The 22,684-nt window shown below is 40.1% G+C and overlaps 1 protein-coding gene across 2 annotated transcripts in view; it reads right to left on the bottom strand.

Annotated features, from left to right (window-relative positions):
- Positions 1–22,684, bottom strand: part of CACNA2D3 (calcium voltage-gated channel auxiliary subunit alpha2delta 3) — a 2,455,990-nt gene that overhangs the window by 1,177,473 nt on the left and 1,255,833 nt on the right. For both annotated transcript variants that reach the window (XM_069206447.1, XM_069206449.1), the window contains exon 11: positions 14,133–14,246. In XM_069206447.1, the coding sequence (XP_069062548.1) occupies positions 14,133–14,246 (114 nt within the window). The remainder of the gene's footprint in view (positions 1–14,132; positions 14,247–22,684) is intronic.

The raw sequence follows: 22,684 nt of genomic DNA, 5'->3' as shown, positions 1-22,684 counted from the left end.
GGTCAAAAACGATCAAAGATACAATAAGAAAATGTAAAGATATCACTGAAAAGTGATGTAAAGTGTCTTAAGTCTTTTAAAAGCAAACAAAGTCTCTTTCAAGGACAAAGTACCTGGTTTGAGTGAAAAATCCCCGCTGAGGGCCGCAGAGAAGGAGATGCGTGGAAAATGATGTGTGCGTCGGTTTTGCCCCTTCACACACGGACTTGCGTCCTTATTTTCCACGCAGGGAAGACGTTGTGTTGATTTCCGGCACGCGGACGGGTCTCCTCTTCGGGTCGCGGGGTTTTCAGACGCCCCGGGTCTGTGCGTGGAATCCTGGGCTTTTTGACCACCTCTGCGTCGTTCTGGTGGGCGATGCGGGGAAATTTCTCCCTCACGGCAGGCGCTGCGTCGATTTCCCCTCTGGAAGTCGGGCGGCGTTGTCCCAGGTGGGCCGTGTGTCGAAGTTCCGGTCGCACCGTAGGCGCCGCCTCAATCTTTTCCTTGCGAAGTCGAGCGGCATCGTTTCGGTTCGGCGAGCGGTGAATTTTTCACCGCGGCACAAGCTGTGCGTCAAATTTTTTGCTGCACAAGGAGTCCAGTTGCAAGAGAGAAGTCTTTTTGGTCCGGAGACTTCAGCCCTTGGAGAGCACTTCTGCAGAAAAGCAAGAGAGCAGCAAGGCAGCAGGGCAACAGCAAGGCAGCAGTCCTCTGTAGAAAGCAGTCAGGTGAGTCCTTTAAGCAGCCAGGAAGTTCTTCTTGTCAGGGTGCAGGTTCTGGTTCAGGTTTCTTCTCCAGGAAGTGTCTGAGGAGGTAGGGCAGAGGCCCTGTTTTATACCCAAATGTGCCTTTGAAGTGGGGGAGACTTCAAAGAGTGGCTTAGAAGTGCACCAGGTCCCCTTTCAGTTCAATCCTGTCTGCCAGGGTCCCAGTAGGGGGTGTGGCAGTCCTTTGTGGGAGAGCATGCCCTCCACCCTCCCAGCCCAGGAAGGCCCATTCAAAATGCAGATGTATGCAAGTAAGGCTGAGTACCCTGTGTTTGGGGTGTGTCTGAGTGAATGCACAAGGAGCTGTCAACTAAACCCAGCCAGACGTGGATTGTAAGGCACAGAAAGATTTAAGTGCAGAGAAATGCTCACTTTCTAAAAGTGGCATTTCTAAAATAGTAATATTAAATCCAACTTCACCAGTCAGCAGGATTTTGTTTTACCATTCTGGCCATACTAAATATGACCTTCCTACTCCTTTCAGATCAGCAGCTACCACTTCAACAATGTATGAGGGCAGCCCCAATGCTATCCTATGAAGGGAGCAGGCCTCACAGTAGTGTAAAAACGAATTTAGGAGTTTTACACTACCAGGACATGTTATCTAAACAGGTACATGTCCTGCCTTTTACCCACATAGCACCCTGCTCTAGGGGTTACCTAGGGCATACATTAGGGTTGACTTATATGTAGAAAAAGGGGAGTTTTAGGCTTGGCAAGTACTTTTAAATGCCAAGTCGAAGTGACAGTGAAACTGCACACACAGGCCTTGCAATGGCAGGCCTGAGACAAGGTAAAGGGGCTACTAAAGTAGGTGGCACACCCAGTGCTGCAGGCCCACTAGTAGCATTTAATCTACAGGCCCTGGGCACATATAGTGCACTCTACTAGGGACTTATAAGTAAATCAAATAGTCCAATTTGGTGTGATCCAAGGTTACCATGTTTAAAGGGAGAGAGCATATGCATTGTAGCACTGGCTAGCAGTGGTAAAGTGTGCAGAGTCTAAAAACCAGCAAAAACAGTGTCCAACAAGTGGATGGAGGCAGGCAAAAAGTTAGGGGTGACCAACCTAAGGCTGTCAGGTCTAACAGAAGGCCACTGTGCAAAGGTCAGCCGATGAGACAGATTTAATCTCTTTTAGGGACCTGCAACCCTCATCTGTTGACCTCAGTCATATAGTGTAAGATCTCTTTTGTCTTCCCTTTTGTTGAGCTGGGACTCTCAGTAAATGGCCTCAGAGAAGTAGCCTGGAAAATATCATGGTAATTAGAATTGGTCTCTAAAATAGAAGGTTGATATTGACGAAGGTTTTGTAATGGGATGTGACTTTCAAAGCATTGCATGAAGGTGAAATAAATGGGTCCACAATGTAAAAGAAACTCATGATAACAGGTGCACAAAAGTAGGCAGTGGTAAAAAAAGCTTTGGCTTCCTGTAGGTAGGTGTTATGCAGCTAGCGACAACAGTTATAAACGTTCTGAGCAGACACTATACTATCAACTCAGAATCTGTCTGACCTCAAAACAAAGGGCTCCCAACTTAGAAGAAATTCACTTATGAAAGTATGTCATGACATTTAAGGTGGGTGTTGTAATGAGGACACAAAGTATGTGGTACTTACTGTCTACTCAGTGAAGCTCTGTGTATGTCATCATGCTGCCTTGTGAATGAGTTTCTTGTCAGGTGGCATTAGAATGGGGCCATTTTGGCAGTTACGGGTGAGCAGACGAGGGAGCTCCTTGTACGCGGCCGATCTAAAACAAATATAGGTTTGGGAAAACCAACGTCTTTGAGGGTTACTTCGGAAGACAAAGGGTTTTGGTGGGCAATAGCCTGTGTCAAGAAGACATAACATACTTACAATTGCTCCGATACTCTCACCATCCACAGTGAGGATATGCATACTGAAAATCAAGCGTGGTGTGCCCCACATCAATGTGGTGCCACTTTGTACAACAAAAATGTTTAAGAAGGGGCCAAGAGCAGACAGTCGCACAGGCAACACATTGCTAAAGAAGATCAAACTTTGGCCTGACCATAGAATAGGCCTTACTTGCAAACAACCAACCAAATTACAAAAAGCAGACACAGTATATGCCTTCTCAGGCTTTTAGGTTCCTTGATGGTTTTTGAAACATCCTAATTTCCTGAACTACATTTAGCTGGGGAAATTTATAATCCTATAGATCATGAGCATGTAAGTTAAAATCCCCTAAAACTAGTATAATTGTGAACTAAAGTGTCACAGAATAGCACAGCTCTAATTTTCATTGTGACAGTAACACAATATTATGACAAGAATTCTGCCACCAAAATACAAAGGGTCTCTGGGAGTATCCAGTCTGCAAGAAGTCACATGAGTTTCTAGGGCCTTTTTGGTGAGGATGGTTGCTGCTTCATTTGTGAGTAGAGAGGCCCTTCTTTTTCAGAGGTTACCACTGACTTCTGTTTATTTGCATTTCACTCTACTTTGATACTGAATTTATTGCATTTTTTTATTTTTTGTTTTGATTTATGTTTGCACTATCATTGTTTTTCAAATTTCACATATGATACTGAGTTAGGAGACATTTTAGTACTACCCCTGATGTCATAGTGATCCTCCATACATGCCTAACTATGCATTGCCTTAACCTAAATCAACTTAATCTACTTAATCAAAGTTTTGTTGTAAAGTGGTGCACGAAAAAGCCATAGTGAAGTTAATCCACTGTAGGTCATTAGATAAAAGTGTTATTTATAGCCGGTAAACTTAATGGTAATCAATTAATTAATTTCTATGTTACATCTCATGATATTATTTAATAGTCTACACTAAAAAGATAATTATTTTCATGGAAAAAGTATTTTAAAAAGTTACAAACAAATGAAGAAAAGTAATTCTGTGCCATAGTTACATGAATGGGTTAACAGAGTCATTTCGTTTTGAACTTCTCCTAACAATGAATATTGACAAAGCTTATTCATGTTGAAATCATAAATCTTAATGTTATATGTATATTAATAACATGAATGAATGTGCCATTTTAATTCACTTGGCTTAGCCTAAGTGAGGCCTGCAAGGCTCTGTTTCCTAACTGTGCAGAAAATGTTTAGTCATTCTTGCTAACGTGAACTTTTCTTTCAGACATCTTTCTCATGAAAATGCCAAGCTTGGAAATAGTTATTCAATTATTCTACACATAGTGAGCCTGAGAATTTAACCTTGAGCCCAGTACATTCAGGAACTTTGGAATAGACAATGTATGCAATTGTTTCAACCCATATGGATGAGCAAAGATGGTCGATTTTCACATTTCAATCGTGACAATCTTCGCTGATGTTACAGCCCGTGACTCATGACTGGCTTCAATTAGACAATTACACCTTTTGCATCATATGGATGGATGAATTATCTTGCATTATGAACTTTAACATACCGTTCCCAGCTGGACTTTGGTCAGTCCTTTCCACTCTTCACTGCTTGTTAAACCCTCTGGACTCTAAGAGGTACAATCCTCTTTACCTTTGCCCCTTTGAGATGCTTCCTGAGACTTAAATATTTTATCCTCTGACCCAGAGAAGAAGACTCTTGATCGAGCTTCTGAAATGCTGACAAATTCCTTTTTGCCTATATTTTGCCAACCTTAGATAGTCACCTGTTTTTTCAGATTTCCATTTTCCACATGATTTTTGTCCTTCTTGTGCTTTTTGCATTTTGTCCATATGTGCTTAAGCAACCACATTTAATATGGACTTGATAATTCGTAGGGTTATCCTTTGTCCAGGTTTCTAAACTGTAGAATTAAAATTTCTAAATTATTAAAAGAATTAGACAGCATTTGTTTCTATCTTTCCAGATTTTTTTATTGCTGTCATGTATAGCAGAGTGTTTACTCTTTTTTATGTTAGTTCACCTGAACTTCGTTAGGTGGGGTTGGAGTCGCCTATCATGATTCGGTACCTTTACAGTCTTGTCTTGACAATTATCCATTTGACTGTGAACTTTAATCTGTAAAAAAAACACAATTGGACTTCATTTCAGCTTGGAGTATTCTTCGTGTGGCTACTGTTATTCTAACATGACTGCTGTGATGTTTTGATGCCCTTGTCTCCACACCCCTATGCTCGGTGAAAAGATCTTTTGATCTTGTAAAAAGCATAATCCTGAGAAGGAATAAGCTAGAGTAATACAATCCATTTCTTTTCATCATTATTACATACCACAGTCACAATGCTGTTGTGTCACATGTTGTTTTGAGTCTCAGACACATTTAGGGCACATTTAAGAAAAGTGGCGCTGCACGCAGTGCAGCACCACTTTCCTTGCGCCCATTAGCGCCCCCTTACCACCACCATGTTTGTGCCGTATTTAAAATACGGTGTACCATGGCACAGGGTGGGGGGCAATAGCGTCAGAATTTTGATGCTATTGATTTACTGTTCAGGGTTAGCAGCAACATTTTGGTGCTAACCCTGAACAATATGTAGCGGCCCATTATAAATAATGGTGTGCCACCTTTCAATGTCTTCTCTGAGCAGGTGTTAAAAATGCAGGTAAAAATGGCGCAAAGAAACCTCTTTGATTTCTTTGTGCCATTTTTGCAGTCCCCCCCAATGGGGGAACGGCCACCCTTGCATACATTATGCCTTGCACAGACATAATATGATACAAGGGATTACAAAGCAGCACAATGTGGCAATACGTTTTTGGCCATCTAAGCCACATTAGCATAAAAACATAATGCTAATGTGTTGTTAGATGGTGCTCGGCCCTCTTAAATCTGGGCCTTAGTGTCAATACCATTGGGCTTGTCAGATAGCATATGTGTGCCTCAGTCCTAGGATTGCACGAGAGAACGCTCCTGATAGTATACCTTTGTGCATTCTCTTAAGACACCTCAGCCTGGGGTGTGTCGGATGAATTTTAATTCTAATAAGGAACAACCTTTATACCAGCATGTGTTGATTGAGAACTTGTTCCCCTGATAATAAACTATTGCTTTAACTAAAGATCACTTTATATTGGTTATAATCTCCCAGTCTAACGCCCCATAATAATCAATTCTTTCATTTCATTGACTGATAATTGTTGGTGTGAGCAAGTTCATGATATAATTTATAAGACGATTTGTTTCAATACTAGATCATTTTTTTCTATCATCTTCTAACCTTGATGTAACAATATTAAACCAATGTAATATGCATCAAGGCATTGAAAGGGAGGTGAGAAAGAGCCTCAAGGTTGGGCACAACTCACTTGATTACATATTACAAATATTAGTGGTCAATGGCAACCCTATAAACAGTCTTGTCTCTTAGAGATAGAAAATCTCTAAATGTTGGACTTGGCCTTCTGTGCAAGATCATCCTCAAACCTTTTGTTGTCAACTATTTTTGCTGAATTTGTTTTTGTTGGCCTTAGGACTTTGTTCACTTAATGACAGCTAACCAGTGCCAAAGGGCTTGTGCTCACTCTCTAAAACATGGTAAAATGAACTTACACCTGAATGGCATATTTATGTACTTATGGGTCCTTAGGTTAGTGGTATACCATAAATTCAAGGTATGTAAATTAAATGCTACTAGTGGGCCTGCAACAGTTATTGTGCCTTCCTTTTATGGAACCCCTTAAAGCATGACACAGTTTTGGCATTGCAGCCTGAATGCACTTTTAAACTGCCAATTTGACTAGGCAATAGGACCCTATCCCAAACCTAAGCTCCCCTTTTATGATCACTACAGTGAGGCCTATCTTTCCCACAGAATAACATAGGGTTGCCTTATTACATGTAGTAAGTGCTAACGTTTTGATTGGGAACAGGTAAATATTTCATGTTTGGTGTCTGAGAAACTGTAATTTAACATTCTCTTTAATAGTAAAGGTGGATCTTAAGTTACAATTTTGAAATTGCCACTTTTAGAACATTGGCATTTCCCTGCCCTATTTGGTGTATCCAGCCTGCTTTTCTGTCACATGAATGGTTGTAGTTGGCAGATGGATTTTCTTTATTCTTCCCACACAACCACACAATAGAGGGATTAGGTGTGCCTGGCTGGATGAGCCATCACTGGTGCAAAGGGGGGGGGGGGCGTAGCTAGTCATGGCACCACTTGTAGCTGAAAAGGTTGTGCTCTGCCTTCACACAAAGGACTTGTCACCGCTGCATTACTCATGCAGCCAGCTTGGAGCCAGGGGAGGGGAAGAAGGAATCTTCAAGCACTTCAAAGGGAATTCTCTAGCAACTTGTCTTACTTCAAAGAAGGCATTAGGTATGAAAATGGGACCTTCATACCCACTCTTCAGTACAATTTATGGAACTTAATAAGGACTTTCAAAGGACTGCCCACTGATCCGGCCTGCTGTGTACCCCACAAAACTGCTTTTCTGCACCTGAAAGGCCTGCTTTGCTGCCTGGAGCCTGCCTTGAATTCTTTGAAGCCTGCTCTGCAATTTGAGGCCTGTTCTGCTGTTCAAACCAGGACTATCAGAGAGACATCCAGAGCCAGTTGGTTTGTCTCCTGATCAAAGCATCAGGGACAGAAAAGGCTCCAACCATCTTAAACCCTCCCCTGGACCCAGCCTGATTGACTCTTGAAACCCCAAGTGGTGCCCCTCCAGTCCTGAACTGTTGGTGGTGGTGCTAAAGTTGCCAGATAGCTAAAAGCCAAACCTTAGCCAAATGTTTTGGCTAAAAACGGCTTTGAGAACGGAGAGGAGACTGAGCCCAACCTGCTCATTTATCTTCTCAAGGTGCAAAGCCAGTCAGCTTGACCTCGCACCAGTTTCCACTTTCTTCTCCGCAGCAGTAAATCCTGTTCAGTGGTCCTTCATCAAAGGGTTATCTGGCATCTTGGAACTCTCATCAGCTATAGCCTCCAGTCTTGTCCTGCTGGAGATTTTCGGAATCCAAAACAGAAACTAAGTCTGAATGAAGACATCTCAGCAACTTTGTCCAGTGGACAACAACGCCTTCTCCTCAGATGCCACCTGCAGCCTTGTCCCAACAAGCTTTACCTTCTCAAGCAACTTTTTCTGAAATTTCTTTCAAGTCTGAAGGGAAGCACCAACTGGACCCCAGCCACTTTTTGTATCCGACTCGTGCTCCATCGTGGTCTGCCATATTTTTTTATTTTGACCCAGTCTTGTCTAACTAGATGTCTGTGGTTAGCACTTTGAGCTTTTAGGTGCTAGTTTTTACCCTAAACTTTAAAAGTTCATATTTTTGGTTCTACTGATTAGATATGATCATTTTGTTGTCAAATAATTTATTAAAATGTACTCTTTTTTCAATTTTTCCTTTGTTGAGTTTTCCCTCTCTTACTGGTATGCTACATAAATACTTTACACATTGCCTCTAACTTAAGCCTTTTTCTGTGCCAAGCTAGTAGAGGGTTAAGCACAGGTTAATTTAGTGACATTTGTGGTTCACCCTGACAAGGATTGTAGGTGATGCTTTAGCAAGGGTAACGCCCCACTCAACCAACAGCCAAATTCTCACACTCACTAAGTGTTAATGGGTGGCGCACGGTCTACGGCCTGCCACACCCATTACCCCATACCAGGCTAATTACTCCTATATTTTTGATCATAATATTGAGGTTTTAGGCTTTTATAAAAAATGTCTTATGTGATTCATAACCTTACTAGTGCTTCAGAGAAATAATATGCTGCCAATTCAGTGTTATCTGTTTACCCTGTTTTGCAGAGGATGCATTTCCATGTTTGTTTTAACTTTGCCCACAAAGATCCTGCTGGGAACTTCAACTCCCAGGATCCCTGGGCAGTGGCCATATTGGGCAGGGCACGAGCCTTTAAAAGGAGGCCCCACCCATCCACATGTGTTCCTTATTCTGGATTGCCTGCCTAGCATTTCAGTCCCTTGGCAGCTCTTAACCCGGGCGGGGATGCGCCCTCTGTGAGAAATCCAGGTGCCAGCTCCAGTTCAGCAGCTCTCTTGCTGCAAATTCCAGCTCTCCTCTCAACCGAGAGACCGGCCCGGTCTCCAGTGGTAAGTCTGCTTGTATGCATTGTGTGCTTGGCAGTTTTGGTAGATGAGTTATTCCGTTCCTCGGCTAAGTCATGGCTTTGGCTCTTTGGCAGCTTGGTGTGAAATCCTTATTTAAAGCACAATCTTGTGTTTTCTGTAACAAAGAATGTTGGGCACAATTTTTTTTAAGTGAACCGACATATATGTTCTCACTAAAAAACTGCACAGGAATATGTAGACCTTTGCTTATTCATCACTAAGTGACTTAACCAAGAGGAATTTGAATGTAGCAATGAATTCTTACTGTAAGGGGGACATGTTATCTCAGTGAGGTAACTGGGAGTATGTTTATCTCTTATTTTCCCTCAAGTACAAAAAACCTGAGAACAGTGACCAAAGAACTGTTTTGAAGGCAAAGATTAGTAATATATACATATATATATGTATATATATAATACCAAAGAATTTCACCGCACTCTACGAGGTATAATTAGCATGTATTTTATTGCAGTAACAACCACCAATGACTCCTTGGTGAGTAGAAACGTGTTGGTGGTTGTTACTGCAATAAAATACATGCTACTTTTACCTCGTGGAGTGCAGTGAAATCCTTTGGTATTATATATATTTTCGAGATTGGTCCTCTCTGTCACTGGCACCAGCAGTGGAGTGCGCCGCCCAGCAACTCGTCGACCACTTTGTTCTACAATATATGTATATATATATATATATATATATATATATATATATATATATATATATATATATATTCATGTTTCTGATGATCTTGGTTCATAGCGACTATAGGAACTTTGACAAGCACTACTAGTTGAACTTTCTGAATGTTAGATGTTGTTTGTGTCTGTGTTTGAACTTTTCCTTTACAGATCTCCCTTGTTGCAGTTCCCTACCCAACTCCCTTTCCCTCACCTACCCTCTCCCGTACTCAGTGCTTTGATAGCATCTGAGTTGGAGCTGCCTGGAGGTGGAGCAAGCAATCTACAAGAAGATCCCAAGGAAGGAGCACCTTTGACACCAAGTAGAATTTGGTTTTAATGGAAATGATCTCCTCCAAACATATTTTTTTAACCACTGTGTCCATGAGATGACCTCAGCAAATCTAGAATGTTCATAAACGTCTGTGTGCTTCTGTAAAGCCAGATATTTTTAAAGATGCTCAACATTACTCAGAAGTGAATTTTTTTGCTTTTCCTTGGTTCATGGATTTCACTATGCATGCTGAAATCTGAACATATGAACTGATATTAATTTATTGTATTTGTATGCAAAGCATTTTATATAGTTGTCCCCAATTACTTCAAGCATTACTTCAGGCAAACTATAAAAACCTCTTCAGCAGTAAACAAGCTGAACAAAGACTAGAAATATCTGGACTTAACAGAAACAAAGCAGCATATCTGAGGTTTGTTGGGCAGCCAAATGCAATAATTCTGCTAGACAAGGTGGTCTATCAGGAGACACAATATAGTTTCAGTAAGTTTCTCAGAGTGAGTTTCAATTGACAAATCCCAGAGATCCCCAGGTCTAGTAGTTGCCACAAGTCTCTTACACACAACGTGTTGGGACAGACCTTCAGGCTTTTAGGAGTGTCCACTACAGCCTCTGGTTCCTCTGTTCTCCATTGCACTATTAGGTAATATTGCACTATTGGGTAGAACACAGTTCTAGACAACAGGTATTCAAAAAAACTACTGCAGGCGAAACAGGTTCAATGGGTTGTTTTTGGTTTTGGATTTTCCAGCTCTGGAAGACATATTTGTTCCAGAGGGACAGGGGGGACAAAGGAATGCAAGTCTATGCCTCTTCTTGCATCATGAATCAGGAATATCATCAAGATCCTAAACTGCAACAATGCCAGTGGGTTGTGGCTAGGCATTATGTCGGAGATAACTCTGTTCGTATGAAAATTATTATTAAGATTCAAGTGTATAACAACAATATGCTTTTTCAATAAATCTACTCTCAATTTTATAACAAAATACCAGTTGAATATTGCTGCTTTATTCCTCCTTCAATCGAAGAAGTGTCAATAATGAGTCAGAGTGAGGATGGGATAGTTCCATATGCTGTGCTTCGATCAACAATCTGTTCTACACCCAGATATAGCAAGGGTCCTAACACCTGGGAGAAACCAAAGTGCTAGAATCACATTAGTCTGAACTAACCAGTCACATTAGCCAGACCTAACCAGTCACATATGCCAATTCTGGCTATCACAGAATGTTTAACACCATTTACCACAAAACAATGGATATTAATAAGTCATAATCAGAGGTACTTTATACAATTATTGTCTATAACTTACTACCAATGCCAAAGTTAAGAAACGGCTGATTAGGGCAAGTGAAGGACGACCATTCATCACTGTAAAATAAAACAAACTTTGGCAAAGCCAAATGGATTTGCTTGTCAATGCTTGATGGCTTACATCATTGGTTATATTGGTTGGAATGTTATTTTCAATAGTTTTCTTATACTTCCGAAATTGCTGCCACATTGTGTTTACACAAATTGTGACAGCAATAAAATTCCAAGGTGATTTTAATGTGATTTACAGACCTAACATTAGATGAAGATCGTATACACCCTTTGCTTAATTGCAGGAGAATGGGATTTTATAGCTTTATTATCTGAAATGCTCAGTTCTCATGATTAACTATTCCTTGAAATATAAACTCCCTTAACAACAACCACTTCTGGTATCCGAACTAAGAGATGAGTGATTCCTCTCATATCAGGATCGTACATTCTGCAATCGATTGTGGTGTCCATGAGTCCAATATTTCTGTTGGGTATCACCAGAAAATAATGGCCCATATTTAGGAGAGCCTTCCTTGCAGCACATTAACGTCATTTTAATGTGGCCATACGAGGCCAAAATTGCCACGCATACAAGCATTGCACCACTTTGTAAACCCTTGCACCACATTATGCCTGAGCCAGGCATAATGTATGCACGGGGACATTCCCCCATTAGGGGGACTGCAATAATTGTGCAGTGGAATCTAAGAGATTCCACTGCATCATTTTTTGCAGCTACTTTTAACACTTGTAGTGTGCAGTATTTGCTCTAACATTTTTGCGCTAATCCTACACAGTACATCAATAGCGTCAAAAACTTTGATGCTACTGCCCCTACCCTGCTCCATGGGGCGCTAAGCGGTGCATGAAAAGTGGTACTGCTTTGGCTGCAGTGCCACTTTTCTTAGATCTGCCCAATATAACCTGAACTCTTGTGAATATTTGAGATTTGGTTTCCGGTTGTATGAGAGGCACATTAATTTTGAAATTGTTGCAGAAGGAACAGGGATGTTGATTTCAGGGAATTGATGGGTGTCCCAACAAATGAGCATTCTCCTGAGTACACTTTTCTTTTTATGTATCAGCAACTATTCGCCATTAATGGCACCCTGCTGCTGTGAATTCAGCGGCCCACTCTTTCAAGGTACTACTTTCTTACTTGCTTTATTCAGCAGTCCTCGAACGGTTAATGGATGCCTCTGTGAGCCTAGGATACTTTTCAGGAAAGCTGCACAACAAAAATTGAGAACTGGCTGTTCACATTTCCAAAGGGCAATCAATATGTGTTGAAAATGCAAATAAGTGTACAGTTGAGTTCCATGTACATCCACATTTGAATCAGCAGTTGATTAAAAGTGATATTGGAAATACAGTACCAATAAAGTGTCTCATTAAGAATTGGAAAGCCTGGGAAAGCCAGTTTTTGCGACTGCTGTTTGCTCATCATGATGCCAGTACACATGGAGGACAGCTTACCTTTTTCGAGTTATTACCGCTGCAGAAGTGGCCGCCTAAGATGTGTGCATCGCTCTTCTAACCGCTACGGGAAAACAACGCTCCACTCACGTCTCCATTTGCTTGCAATTCGTATGGGCTAACAATGTGTGCACTGCGATTATTAGTTATATCAATTACAATCCACAGTGCTTGCTTGTGCACTGTGAATGAGAAATTAGCATTTGCGAATCCAGCTCATCTTTCTTTGTGAATGTAAAGTGTTTTATGTAAATGAGTAAAAAGAAAATGCAATCTTTAACCCACTGAATTAAGGCCGATGCGATGTTCCTGTGCTTAGGGTTCTAGACACATATATTATGATGTCCCGCTCAGTCATGACACCTCTATAATATTCACTCCATCCATGCCAGCCAGTTCATCAATGATGAGTCTCTTAGTAATCAACTATAATAGAAGCGGACGGGCAAGATATGCCCTTGTTTTCAGACAACTACTGTGTAAGATAGTGGACACTATTTTTCAGGATAAAAAGAGTGTCCACTCTAATCTGTTGCAGAATCACATATATTTTACTTGACAGGTGAGCAATTGTTTTGCTGCAAATTCGTCAATAAAAAGCGCAGAGCTGAAGTAGCAAAACGCCGCTAGACATCTCCAGCTGTTTGGAATGAACAGGTGCTGCTAGCAACAATTCATATAACAATATTAGGGTTCATGATGTAGCATTATTGTAACCTATTTTCCCTGTCACTGTTTTCAGAAGTGACTTACTGTTTCTTTGAAGCAAATATGAACCTCAAAATAGTATATGGATGCTGTTTATTAAATCGGTGACCCACGTATTTAGGTATTATGCACAGTTAAAAGGCAGGGAAAATTCCCAAAATCTTAAAAGTATCCACAAATGTCGATAAAATGCATGAAAAGATGAAGTGAAATTAATTATCCTATGTTTTACATAGAGTGTGCAAAGAGCTATTGCACATCAGCAAGTGAAAAATATGTTAATCATTTTTTAGTTGTTGGTAATGTTAACAATTTTCTTTCAGTTGATTCATCTTCAGTGCAAAGTTATGAAGTTTATAAATTTGCAACTGGCAAAAAAATATTTGCCAAAGGTATGGATATGCATAAAACCCACTTTGAGCTATAGTGGTGTATTGCATAAAGGTTTTGCTCGAAAATTATCTTTCAAAGCCATTCTTAAAAGAAGAGAACCGAGAGGCATCGGAACCTCCGAGTTAGTCAGAAAATCAATGCTGGAAGCAATGAACAAATCAGAAAAAATGGGACAAACTGTTTTTTTGTAAACATTTTCTCCATTCAAAATTCTGCCAATTATGTGTTATTAACCCTCGTGCAGCAACAAAATACAGCAGAGTACAAAAGCCTCCTGCAACAGACTAAAGACATAAAATACGCAATACAACTCATACAAAGATTGCATCTATCAGAGTTTGCAATAATCAACAACTCAATATAACTAATATGTCATTGAGGCCGGGGCACAAAAGGAATCTGCCTCCAATGCGGATTTTCCTAAATCGATTGACTTTTGTCTAAAATAATTGGGAGGATTTCAAAGCTCTGCCAGAGTGATAGCTAATGACTGCAAGTTCCGGTGGACTTACCTTTCTGTCTGGCCAGTTGAATTTTTCAAATATTGTGTCATAAGTGTCCACAGCACCATCCGTAATCAACATTATGGCTTGACTGCATATGCTCCCTTCACCAGTGTGGTTAAACTGTGAAAGGAAAATAAAACAAAACATTCATTCCATTGAATAGAATGTCACTGAAATTAAAAGTTTGGAAGTCAGCTTCACATACCCAGATATATGGTTTAGAGGTCATTTACGAGGGTATTGATTCTGAAAACAGCAATTAGACAAGTATTACACCATGCCTGAACGGGACAGGTGAAACTGTTAAGAAAAGCCCTGATCTATATCTCAGGGGACGTGGGCAAAGAGGGACTCTGTTTCAGAAACTTTGGTAGTGGTCCACGAAGTTACTACTGGAACAGCACCTGTCCAGCAAATGTAATAGGAGACACACTAATCAATAGAGCAAAACTCCTACTATCTGGAATTTTGGAAGATGATCAACCACCAAAATATGCTGAAAAGTTGGTAACACTGGAATAACGATTGGGCCAGACACATTATCAAGGAGTGAGGGAGCCAAGAGGTCCTAACATGTGAAAGCTGGTGTGCTAACTTAGCTTGCAGTAGGAAGAAGATGCCACAAGGTTGCCGAAAGATGCCATTTGGCATCCATGGATAAAATATTTGTAGTTAATGTAAAGTGCAGATGACTGATGAAAGTGAATAGGGTTGAAATTAAAGGAATTGGGGGTGGGGGGTGATTTAAGAGCAGTTCTGAGGAGAAATGAAGTAATAAGAAACCTCTTGCTCACCCGAGGAACAGCTGCTCAGTATGGATGAACATTTTGACCAATGACTGTAATGTTACTATACATTTTCTACCATGTTTGATTATGCAGTATTGAATGAAAACAATACTTTATGCAGAGTAAGATAAACACAGGGTCAGTAAAAAAAGTAAACTTTGCGACAAAAAGCATACATTATATTTACTATTATAAAAATGGAAATGGGGCAAGCAATGTAAAAGACTGAAAAAAGCAAAAACACTAAAATATTAGTAAACACAAACATTGAAAACATTGCATTAAGTGACCTTTCAAAAGCCCCAAATAGACAAAAAATGAACAGCAAACCAAGCGTTTTCGTGTTCATGTCATGTTAAGAATAAATAGTTTGAGTCACAGTGAGCGCTTTTATTTACAAACTGGTCTGTAAATCAGGATTTGATGACGTCTTGGCACTAACAGGCCAGGGGTTTCTACCTTTTTATCCTTTTCAAGCCCCCCTGAAATGTTTGGTAATATGTCTTGAAATGCCTGTGTGGGTTACATTACATTGAAAGTGCCGGTTTCCCAGTTTGTAAAAAAAAACAACTTTAGAACATATAGGAAATATTAAGGATGTTGACTGCAGGAGTTCCAAAGAACATCAAGAGTAAGGGAGAAGTATTGTAATTCTTTGGTATTAACAGCATTATAAAAAAATATTCAAGAAAGAAATATAGAAAAGCGTCTACGAATTCAATAGTCTCTCATGTCCTGGCTCATTTAATATTTTCTATTGAAATTATATGCTTTTCTTTTTAAAGACTATTGTGAAAAATAAAGAACATGTTAGTTTTTTTCTTCTCAGGAATTCAGCAACATCATTGGTCTTGTAAACCTGAGAAGTGTGAGGTTGAGAAGGGGGACATGGATTTAGATACAATGAATTGTCCTTTCTGCATATCCCAAGAAGGTTTCAAGTATTCTAGATTAGCCTTCACCTATCAATGATTAAAAAGAGTAAAGGTGTTTATATAATACAATTTATTTCAATTCATCAATAATTGGGTACAGATACAAGCACGTCATTTGTTATTTAAAAAAGGAACACGAGAAATTCGGTTTTTGCTGGGAAGATCAAGCTGAGTCGTCTTCATGACACTCAAACAGAAGTTTACTCAAGGAACAATTTTGAGTCATCATGATACTTCAAAGAAGTTTGATAAGGAAAGATGTGCTTCTGAAATAGGTTTTAGAGTAACTATGTTACAACAGCATGATGATGGTAAAGAATGTATTGCCTTTATCTGTCTCATGTTCGGTCAGAGTCTGAGGGAGCTACTCAGTACTTGAAAGAACACGCTTAGACATAAAGTAGAAACGTATTGATTGGAAATATCTTTTAATGGGAAATTTGAAAACTGTCAATTAAAACGTTCTGCGCAAAATGAAAATAACTATCATACCATATGGGCACTTTTCCTTGAATGCATGTTGTGTTGGCGGGTACGCCATCCCAATTTATGAGTCATCACTTACTTATGAGCAGTGTGGAAATCCTTCTCACTTTGTTTCTGTAACAATCCAGTCTCTCTTAGGCAAAGCTATGATGACTCAGGAAAAAATGGACCAAAATTAATTTAAAATGTAATTAAAAAGTTCATCCATAGATACCTCTTTAGCTTACCAAAATACATTTGATTTAAGTCGGATATCTTTTGGTGTCTTAAGTAAGGAATTACAGTTGGATGTTATGTAATTGCTATTTCTCAGGTGTTTAAAGCTACAGAGGAGTTGTATATGCTCTTGACTCCCCTATTTATGCACAGCATACATCCTTGCATTCCAAGCCTTACAGACGTTTTCAGCTGCTACCAGCAGCTACTTGTAGCTACTTAACCTTGGTATACAATCTCTGCAGATTTGTTAATGGATCCTTCACCATCAGTAGGATACTTTTGATACTTAATACAGAAGACATCTTTTGATAGAGGTACTTAATTTCATTCATGTTTTTGGAAAGCATTCTACTAAAGAATTGCAACTTAAACATGCTCTTTCTTCTGGGTATCATCTCCAGTCAAGGGAACACACAAAGCAAACCAAAGTTTTGAGCAACATCTACACGGCTACTATATTGCAGCTCAGAAAAATTGGAATTCTAATTTCCTAAGTGCAACTATTTATTGCAATAATGCAACCCATAGTGCCATTACAGTTTCGATTTTCTTTTGAATGCAAAGATTTCACCCCAAATTCTTTCAATTTTCACCTTGTAGTGATCCTTTATTTAGAGCAGCTTCTGGTTCAGGCATAGAAGCGGATACAAATTGTTACTGAAAGAGTACACCATTCTAAAGTCTTGACATGTTGTTAAGCGGTGCAGTCTCAGAGGTAGCAGGATCATTATTGTGCTCAACAGCAGAGCTGCAGCGCAAGTCCTCTTCAGTCTGAGCATTATCTGACCTGTGCCTTCATTAATGCCTTTGTGATGCCAATGTTGGGAGAGGCAGGAGGTTAACCAACGAAAGCTAAAGCATACAGACATCAATGGAGAAGCAGATTCATGGACATCAGAAAAAACACACCATGTCTGTAGGCTAAATGCTAAAAAATGCAACTATCAACAATGTTCTGATTGTTCAGAAACAATAACATTCAGGAATTGGAAAAAGTGTAAACCATAAAACTTCCAGTTGAAAATATTGATTTATTTCTAGATTTTCATTTGATCACTGCACTATAATGACCACTATGTACTATCAAGGGAAAACTATTTGTGCTCCTGCTAATGGGACAAAGCTGCCCCACCATGGAAGCGATGTTCACTTTGCAGTGAAGTAGAGGTTCTGCTTCTTTTTTGTATCCGTAAGAAAGACAATGACATCAGTTGCTGTGGCACTGCTATTGCATATTGGGGCCTATCAACTTCAAAAAATGTGTGACCATTAGATAGGTGAGGTGATGCTTTTGAGGAGATGCTAAGAAAAGCCTGAGAAGCACTTCTGCCCCTCCTCCCCCCAACATTATCTTCATCCAAGAAGAAAACAAAAGCTTAGTGAGTTTGCTGCCGAAGACCTTGGGTGTTTTCCGCACAAGTGATGGATGTCAGCTCTGCAGAGCCTCTAATGTTTTGCTGGAAACCCACTCAGTACAGGGGTCTCTGGCTCACCTGGTACTCATGGTGTGATGTCATCTCTTCAGCAGGAGACCATGGGAAGAGTTTGGACATAGTGCGACAAGTGGTGACATCATGTGAGTTGGAAGATCTGCATGTTTGTGAGCACCTCTGTGGAGAACATATAGTTGATTGATGGTCTCTCACATGACTGTCCCTGACCATGGGCAATGAGGTACAGAACTACCTGTATAAAACTGCTAATAAATACGGGGTCAGTTTTGCACCTGCTCCACATGTCACCACTGCCACATTGGTTGCACCAGGATCAGCTGGCCATATACAGGAAGTGAGGGAGAAATGCAAAATGGCAGAAAAGAGGGACACACATCTTTATAGTCCATGTTATGTCCGTTTACACCTTTTTATGGGGCTAGTTAATGTTTTCAGCACTGGGTACTTATTGCTCTGTGTTTGAAGCTACACAGCTTATTGAGTAAAGCATTTGTTACGTTTATCACTACAGAGTGCTTCCTAAGCGGGTACATTTAGTAATAACTCTGTAACAAATATTTATTTGTGAATAAATAAGCTCTCTATTAGTAATGCAAAAAAAAAATTTATTGCCTTTTATGGAATGAGCTGACTCCAAATGTTGTACCTTTAACTTCCTTCAAAAGAGTAACACACTAAAAAGGGGTTATGATTGACTAGGCAACCTAAATCTTAGGCATGAGTGTGAAAATGTTCCAGAGTTTCTTGCCCACAATGGTCGGGCTCTCATCCATTGTGGTGTGGTGGAAGGACACACTGGTTGGAAGGATTGTGAATTAGTTTCTGTATGGGAGGCCTGGGTGGATTTTACTTAGTAGATGGCGATGCTTTCAGTTAATGATTAATAATTAGCGCAAAATACATTACTTGAAGTCAGTGCTGGCTTTTTTCAGTAGCAGCTGGTGAAGTATTAAAGTGGTGGTGTGTCAGAGGAAACCACAAAGTTGCTGAAAAGAGTGAGTGAAGTGAGCGAACACAATCCTCCCAAAGGTGGAGGGGGAGGATGTACCTGTACGGCCTATTAAATTAAACCCATTCTTTCACTGCAAAGAAATTGAAAAACTGGAACTGTGAAAGGGCATGCAACCTAATTACCTGATTTGCATAATCAATCACTTTTGAGACATGTAAGTTATTAGCCACCATAGAACTCTGAGACAACTTCCTCTTAAGGGGAGAAGGCTAAAGATAAATGAGAAGACTGCAGCCTCTATAGACGGAGAGCTTAGGCCTGCATACACAGACAACCTTTTTGACTGGACAGACCCTATCAGAAGCTGTGATGGTTAAACTGAGTTCTTGCAAAATAACACATTGCAAGGTGTCACATTTCTACGGAAATGGTTTTAAAACTACAATGCTAAACAAGCATTGGTAAATGCATTAGGTTTCGTCTGTGGAAGTGATATTAATTTTTGTTGTTGTAATATTTAGCTTGGTGAGTAGTTGTGCAATATAGGATACTGAAACTCCATAAAAGTGTTATGACTTGTTTTGTTGAGAAAGGCAATATATTGTGCAGTAACTGGTGACAATATAATACAAGGAGTGTTAATTAAAGCTACCAATATTGCTTGTCCCATTTTTTCATGTGTGTTATAATACAGAACTTGGCAAAATGAGATCCCAGAGCTGTCAAATGTGAAGGGATGAGGATGTGCTTCTCACAGTTACAGCAAAACTCAGCAAATACTCTTCACTAAGCATGATGCAAATAGACTTATTTAGGGCCATGTGGAAATTACAGAAATTAGTGATATTGTATTAGCACAAACTTTTGACTTCTAGTGCTGTCACACAGCTCATATTATGTATTACTGCATCCTTTCTTCATCATAAATTTAATACTTTTTCTGATGTATGCATTGTTGCCAAAACCAACAATGTTTAGTTTTGTGCTTTCTCTCTCAAGCAGGCTGTGTTTATGTTTTATTCAAAACACACATGCAAGCAAACCTAATGGTTTTATCAAAGCAATACTGCCATTGGGTCAGGAGGTGGTTTCAGAATCATATGGGCAAGGAGGTGGATTCAGAATCATAAAAGGCATAATGTGGAAGGAAATTGATGCTGCGAGGACAGATAACTGCCTGTGGTCTAGATACTTTAGATATCTTCAAGTGTTTGTAGGTCAGGCAGATCTGGAAGTAAAGGGGTCAAATTAATTAAGAAGATGCTTAAAGGTGTTGTCAAGCAGGAAAGATTTGCTTATGGTTATTATGGCCTATGCTCTGAGAAACTAAGTATGCCTTGGTTCCCGATGTTCGTGTTTGGAATCACAGCCAGTATTGGTATTCAACTATGAATCAATGTGCATACGTTTATTAAGATGTTTATTACAATTGCCCCGGGCAGATCTGAAAGTTGGCTGGGACAGAGCAACGGGTGGCCAAACGGTCTGGTTCTGTGGTTTTGTCAGAAAAGTTCTGTCTCATATTATGTGTAGAATTCCAGGATGACAGTATAAAGTTCTTAAGAAACCATTGGACCAAGAGTGGTGTCCAGACCCATGAGGAGGCTATTACGCTGTGCATAAAAGGAGAAGATATGCACCTCACATGAGCAGTCATTTACGGACCTAATCACAGCATGTCTTTCAATGGTAATTTACATCACATTTAGTGATTATGTATTTTTTTAGGGCATTTCCTTCTTTTTTCTTAATTGTGTGAAATGTAGCAGCTTTTTTGTATGTATTAATACACTATGTAATAATTATAAGTTATTCTAAATCAATACATGATGAATTATTATAAATCACATTATACAACAAATCTAAACTGAACTGCGGAAAACTGAATATAGATAAGTCTGGTAAGGTTGGAAATGTCGGGAAGTCAAATAGCAGCTTACCCAAATAATAGGCCCAGAAGCAGTCAAAATGGATATCTCTGTTAACCTGCTGTTTGGGTTTTGCCACGTAGCCCCAGTGGTCATGGAAGGTCCTTGACAGACAGCACTGGGCGATACAGGCCTGACTGCATGTTCAGGTACACATTCCGGAGGGCAGCAGTGGGAAACTTTTGCAGACTTGCTTTTGCAAACATACCTGCACAATTTGATCCTCAAAAGACAGCGTATTTGGTTGGACAGGGCATTAGAGTCCACACCCAATTAATCACGAGGGCAACGGGGGGCTTGAACATGGGCCACTTAAAGCCAAGAAGGGAGGAGTCTTTATAGGTGAACCTCTGTATTTTAGAGACTGGATTGACAGTATCAACTCACTTCTTTTCAGCTGTCAGATTATCTGAACATCAGCCAACGTAAACACCCTACTTGAAGAGGACCTAAAAGGGAAATGTTTCTGTCCAATCTTCTCAACAGGCATTACCAACTGATAGTCCCAGAACCGTGCAGGCCCCTGCAAGTCTAAGAACAGGACACTATCGCACATGGGACTTGTAATACCAGCTCACCTAAATTTGCATCAATATTTTGTCTGAAATCCAGCGCCAGCCTTGCAACAAAAGGGAGCCCCTGGGGGATTAATGAGTATGAGTTGCCCGAGGGGAATTGATGAGTGCCGAAACCAAAGCCGACGAACACAGTATTTAGGCCTCAGAATGCCGATAACAGCAAACAAATGAGGAATAAACATTGGCAAATGGAAGAAAATAGTGTGACAGCCAATAGAAACAGAGGAAAAGTAAGTGGCAAGCACAGGAACCAATGAAAGCAAGGAAAGAAAATGGACGGCATCTAAGCCCCTTTCAAAATGTATAATAAATACAACAGATTTCATAAGCACAGCGCAAATGCTGTGCAGGCGAATCCTAATCACAAGCACAGCGAAAGTGCTATGCAGGCAAAACCTAACAAGCATTTGCAATGCAATGGGTCTCGCATTTGCTTGCGTTAGAGATGTTAGCTTTGTAAATTCTTAACACATCTTTTCTTCACGCATAATTTGAAAATGAAAAGTGAATCAGTTGACATATGCAAGCTGATTTAAAGCGCCACAGCTGCCATGAGCATGAGCGAGATGGAGAGACACAAAAGCAAAAAGAAGTTCGCTTGCAGTCAAACATACAGGCAAAAATGCAGTTATCCATGTAACAGGGTCGGGCAAGGAAGTTACAAAACTGCCACAAGGAGGGACATACCTAAAGCATTTACCAATGATAACAAAGGATTTTTAAAAGACAAGCCCATGAACAAGTGATAGTGATGGACATACAGTGGGCATGGTTAAAAGCCCACAGAGAGATTACAACAGGCCAGAGCGCTTGCACGCTTGACCTAAAAAGGGAGGTTTTTACCATTTTAAAACTGCAGCAGCAAGGTTTAAATGGTAAGTCTGGAGTCATGTTTGCCTTGTCACAGTACTTGATGCTAGTAGTGCTGTAGTCCATCGTTGACATTGAACTGTACATGCTATTGGTGTACTTTGGGCACAATATACTAGGCCCTAGAGTAAGTCTGATTACACCAAATAGAGTTTTAGCCAATGTCATCATGTTTTAGGGGTCAGAGCACCTGCACAGAGGCCTAGTTAGTGGTGTCTCAGTGCACAGGGGAAAGTATAAAAGAAAAGGAGCACTTTTTTCACAGGAACTGAATTCGTTTTTCATTCCAATGTCTTCATGTGCCCCAAGTTGTAACACTTGCTGCACAATATGCAGCTCTTATGGGTA

Source organism: Pleurodeles waltl, chromosome 9, assembly GCF_031143425.1.
Source record: "Pleurodeles waltl isolate 20211129_DDA chromosome 9, aPleWal1.hap1.20221129, whole genome shotgun sequence".
NCBI lineage: Eukaryota > Metazoa > Chordata > Amphibia > Caudata > Salamandridae > Pleurodeles > Pleurodeles waltl.
Note: the sequence above shows the minus strand (reverse complement) of the source record. Positions and strands in the feature narration are given on the sequence as shown.